Here is a 5,229-nt window from a genome sequence, read left to right on the forward strand (position 1 = left end):
ATTCACCTGTCCAATAGTCCTCTAATTAAACAACTCATTGTTCAGTGTAGAAAATAGTAAAAATGTAGACAAGTTCACAAGCGTAAGGTGAAGTCCTCAAAAAGTCGTTGAACGTACAGTGATATTTTAAAAAAGGAATTTCACCAGATTTTATTATTCCAAAAGATTTATCTGGAGAATGTTCGACTTTAAAAAAAAAAAAAAAAAGTCCTAGACTGTTGTTTTGAAGATCCCACCTTAGAAAAAAACATCCTCAAACCCAGTCAGTGCCAGCTATAAAATTGTAATGAACAACCTTGGAGTCAGAGAAGCTGGGGGGGGATTTTAATTACAATACATGTACTTATGCTTATCACCAGGACAGAGTGAGACTTGAACAACTCCAGCAAAAATTGACGTTTTTACTTCCATCTGATCCCAACTGTAAATTAGAGAGTAGATGCAGCTCCTCCGACAGAAATCANATGAAGCTCTTTGTCCCTGTGTGCATTTGCAAACTGTAATCTGCTTTTTTATGTTGCTTTTAGAGTAATGTCTTCTTCCTCTCTGAGTAGACTTTCAGCCCATGTCGGTGCAGGACTGGTTCCGCTGTGGATAATGACTCTCTGACCAGCTTCAGCAGCATCTTCACAAGGTCTTTTGCTTTTGTTCTGGGGTTGATTTGCACATTTCACACCAAAACACTTCATCTCTGGGACACAGAACCCGTCTCCTTCCTGAGCAGTATGATGGCTGGACAAGTGTATAGACTGTATTCAACTGTAGATAGATAGATAGATAGATAGATAGATAGATAGATAGATAGATAGATAGATAAAGTACATCCAGTGTGCAGTCATGTGCAAACTACTCACCTGAGAACAATAATAAAATGAACTTTGTTTCATTTGGCGGTCAAACAGGAAGAAGAAGGATCAGAGAAGCAAAAGTTGAGCAGTACCAGGTGTTAAAAAGGGTAAAAGATTAAGAAACTACATTAATATAAAAGTACCAGTGGATACAAATAAAAAACTAAAGGGCCATATCAAAATTAAAAAAAAAAAAAAAAAGTAGAATAAAAGATAATACAGAGTAAAATTATAAAAACAACATTAATATTGTTATTACTATTATTAATGCCTCTGTATTAAGTTAGTTTTATTGTTTTTCAGTCAGTCTCTTGTTTTTCACTGTGAAGGACTTTGGTCTACTTTTGGGCTGTTGTCATATAAATAAACTATGATTGATTGATTGATTGATTATTATTCTACAATTCTGTAAATTATACATACATATACATTATGTTGTTGTTATTACTAGTAGTAGTGGTATTGATGATGATAATAATAATAATAATATAAAATTAATAGTAAATCAATTAAATAAATAAGTAAATAAATAAGGGTAAATGAAAGAGAATAAAATAGACAAATTGAATAGATGGTATCACATAAACGCAAGTCTAAAAAATTTTGTTTTAAGATGTGAATGTGAAAGATTATACTGTACTTTTTTTTCAACTCTCACTGTAATATATCACTGCTGTAAGCGGGGAAACGACGACCAACAACATTTCAGCAGCTTTGTGTGTCTACCTGTAACTCAGCTGATCCGCCTCTACCTACAAGTGACGCGTGTCTCTGACCCGCACAGCACGCGCCTCCTCCTCCCCCTGCCCCTCCTCCTCCTGTCCGCTCCGTGGAGGTGGACTCCTTCCTGTCCGTCCGTCCAATCAGCTGCCGGCTTTCCTGGAAGTCTGCAGCTCCGTCCTCAAACAAACCGTGTCAGTCAAAGTTAAAGTTGTGGCGTGGACTCTCAGCGCGACGACAGCGAAAACTTTTGCCAGCTTTGTTTTTTCTTTTCCCTACCGAGGAGGAAGTTGCTTGGAGGGGGGGACACACTCACATGATGTCTCCGGGCGGCTGGACGTGACCGTTATGGAAACTTCGTGGAGCTCCACGGGACCCCGCCGCCGCGTCTCTTGACTTGACGCCGCCGACCAGCGCCGCTGCTCCGGGTTAGTGTCTGTAGCATGCCACGCAGGCAGCTAACTTCTCCCAAAGCTACAAAGAAAAAAAAGTTTGCCCTGCGACCGACGAGCAGCCGCCTCAGTATGACTCTCTGACGTGTTCTGTTTACTAGTTAGTTATCGTGAAAACGGCGAGAATGATGAAGGCTCGGAGGTACTTGCGGGGCAGTGGGAGGGTCCTGGCGTTCGTGTTCGTCGCCTCCGTCGTGTGGCTGCTGTTTGACATGGCCGCACTCCGGCTGTCCATAAACGACGCCAACAGTCAGCTGCTCAAAGAGCGAGTGATACGAGAAAGAGAGATCTTCAAGCAGCAGAGCAAAGTGACTCAGCTCATGAAGAGGGGCTTCAGGCACCCGGTGCAGAGGGTGGACTGGGCGGTCACACCGGCCGGGAAGGGACCACTGAGCTCCAGCATCAAACTGGCCCAAGTGTACAGACACAAAGTCAAGCAGCAGGACAAGAAGGTGAAAGGGGAAGTTTTTAAACCTACCAGTGCCCTAAATCATAAAAACACGCCAAAGCCTGCAAGGAAGAAAGCAGTAAACCTGGATCTAAGTCTAACCCAAGTGCCACCAGGTGTTCACGACAACAAGCCAACCTCAAAGATCAATAGAACCGCTCTGCACGGAAAGCATTCAAAGATGGATGACAGAGGTGAACCTGCCAAGACCGGAACAAAAGTGAGCCAGCTTCAGGGCGAGGAGTCACGCCCTGTTAAAACAACACCTCGCCAACCTCCCAACAAGGATGTGAACATAAAGGAGGAAAAAACAGACAAGAGGCGGGTCAGGACTGACAAGAATAATGTCAACGCAGACAGGGAACCCCTGAAGCCTGCAATCAGCGTCAAAGCAGCCGATAACTCCTCCGCTGTCAGAAAACCAGGTGTCCACAAAGTGCTGTATCTGGATGTGACTCACGCTCCTAGAGATCCCAACGCGGTGGGCCAGTTCGGTCATGCGCCGCTGCTCAGCAGCAACGAAGACGCAGAGGTGAGGAGGAGGTGGGACGAAGGCCACTTTAACGTCTACCTCAGTGACCAGATCCCAGTGGACCGAGCCATCCCAGACACCAGGCCCGAGATGTGAGTCTTCCTTCTGCGTGTTTTTGCCCTCTCCAGCTGCTCTGAATGCTGAACTGTTCTTGTGTTGTTTTTTCCAGATGTTCGCAGAACGTGGTCCACGACGACTTGCCCTCCACCAGCGTGATCTTCTGTTTCGTGGACGAGGTGTGGTCCACGCTGCTGCGCTCCGTGCACAGCGTGCTCAACAGGTCTCCACCTCACCTCATCAAGGAGATCATTCTGGTGGATGATTTCAGCACTAGAGGTAACCGTGTCCTGAAGGGTTCAGTAGATGGGGTCGACACGAGGTGATTAAAAATGTTATTAAGGACCAGGAGCCATGATAGGGAGGCCTTTTATTCATATAGGTTGTATAAGATCAGATTTACTGGCATTATCTGGAAAGTATTCATCCAAAATCAAAATCCGATCTACTCCAGTATTACTCATCATAACTGGATAATAATTAGAATTAGGTCCCCCTACATTAAAATGTCCTGCAGATGCTTCTCTAAACTGAGTTTTTAAGAAATAAAAATGTAGATTTTTTCTGTCTTTTTTTATTTATTGATAATAAATGATGGATTATAATAATAATACATTTATTTTGTACAGCGCTTTTCAAGGCGATCAAAGTCACTTAACAGGGTATAAGATAAAAGCAGGAGCAAAACAAGTTGAATAAAAAGCAGATTAAAGCAGTGTAGGAAGGGAAGCATATGAATATCTGCCAACTAAATCGTTACATAACTACAATTATTATTATTTTTAATATTTTTACGATGATGACGATAATGATGATGACGATGATTGTTTGTCGAAGTAATAGCAATGTCATCATCATTACCTGTCTAATAGAGTTGTTTTCCATGGCCAGCAATTGCAGAAACCGTATCACACCCTGTGAAGGTGTGACAGAAGAGCAGGTAGGCCTTCTGTGTGTCNTCAATTATGTCAATTTAACCCAAATTCATGATTTTAAAACAACTTTTTATTCACTAAACATAATGTGAATGTGGCACATAGGCTCTAACTAGTACACCTGGTATTGTTTTAGACAATTTATCACTATTATAACAATAAATTCTTATAGATCAGATCAACTGAATATGCTGTTTGACGACAGCAACCCGTACACTTCAGCTCAGACACAGTAGTACATCAAGTTGAACAGCATTTTAAGGTGCGGCACACAGGAGGGACCTGCTTAAGACAGTGGAATTTCAATAACACCGAATTGCAGGCCACTCCTTAATAAACGATAAAAGAAACAAAACAATTACGTAAGAGTCCCATCTAAATCAATGTCAAATTGTGCGTTTAGCATACTCTCTAGATGCAGTAATAGGACAATCTGGCTGGTAATTTTCAAATGAAAAGTCAAGGTGTTGCACAGACTGAGTTGCCCTGTTAACTTAAAGACAATTTAATGCAATGTTCTTCACTCTGAAGACACTTTTTTTTTTTTTTAAAAGAATGTCAAATCAAAGTACACTAGGTTGCTTTTTTTTTTTTTTTTTTTTAAAAAGGTTATTCACATCACATGGTCCTCATATACACACTGCTTCAGTTGCCATGGAAATGTAGCTGGCTGAACTTTAATGACTCTGAGCCCCTCAGACTTTCACTTCATCTAATTCTGGAGCTTGTCAGAAGTTTTGACCTCAGAAACAGCTGTGGAGCTTTCAGCTGCATCATACTGTAGCTGACAGCAGGGCGTTTCAATAATGATTCCCAACAAGGAAACAACTTGGACTAAAGGCACTAGGAGTCAGGTTTGAACATCTGTCTCCATGGGGATCTACAAATGAAGCCCGTGTGATTTGTCCAGAAACTCCAGAGGAGTGTGTCGACCTTGAGCTGATGTTAATTTTCCAAAAACTTTTAAACAGCAGTTGGGAAAAAATCTTACTGCAAGGTTTCTTTGGTGGCTATTCTGGATCAACTGCAGATGTTCAAATGAAGGATGTGATCAGTATGTAAAATATGCGACCCTCTTACTGTGAGGCAACAGTGCTAACCACTGCCCCTCCTTGCAGCCCACCACAGGGCATGTCTCCAAAAATGAAGCTCTTTGTCCCTGTGTGCATTTGCAAACTGTAATCTGCTTTTTTATGTTGCTTTTAGAGTAATGTCTTCTTCCTCTCTGAGTAGACTT

The 5,229-nt window shown here is 42.0% G+C and overlaps 1 protein-coding gene across 1 annotated transcript in view; it reads left to right on the plus strand.

The window, feature by feature from the left end:
- The first annotated feature begins 1,724 nt into the window (after nt 1–1,724).
- The window catches only part of galnt5 (polypeptide N-acetylgalactosaminyltransferase 5), a 13,883-nt gene continuing 10,378 nt past the window's right edge, over nt 1,725–5,229 (plus strand). The window contains exons 1-2 of the mRNA XM_008290889.1: nt 1,725–3,092; nt 3,170–3,336. Coding sequence (XP_008289111.1) covers nt 2,146–3,092; nt 3,170–3,336 — 1,114 coding nt within the window. The 5' untranslated portion in view covers nt 1,725–2,145. The remainder of the gene's footprint in view (nt 3,093–3,169; nt 3,337–5,229) is intronic.

This window comes from Stegastes partitus, unplaced genomic scaffold (assembly GCF_000690725.1).
Source record: "Stegastes partitus isolate 25-593 unplaced genomic scaffold, Stegastes_partitus-1.0.2 Scaffold701, whole genome shotgun sequence".
Taxonomy (NCBI): Eukaryota; Metazoa; Chordata; class Actinopteri; family Pomacentridae; genus Stegastes; species Stegastes partitus.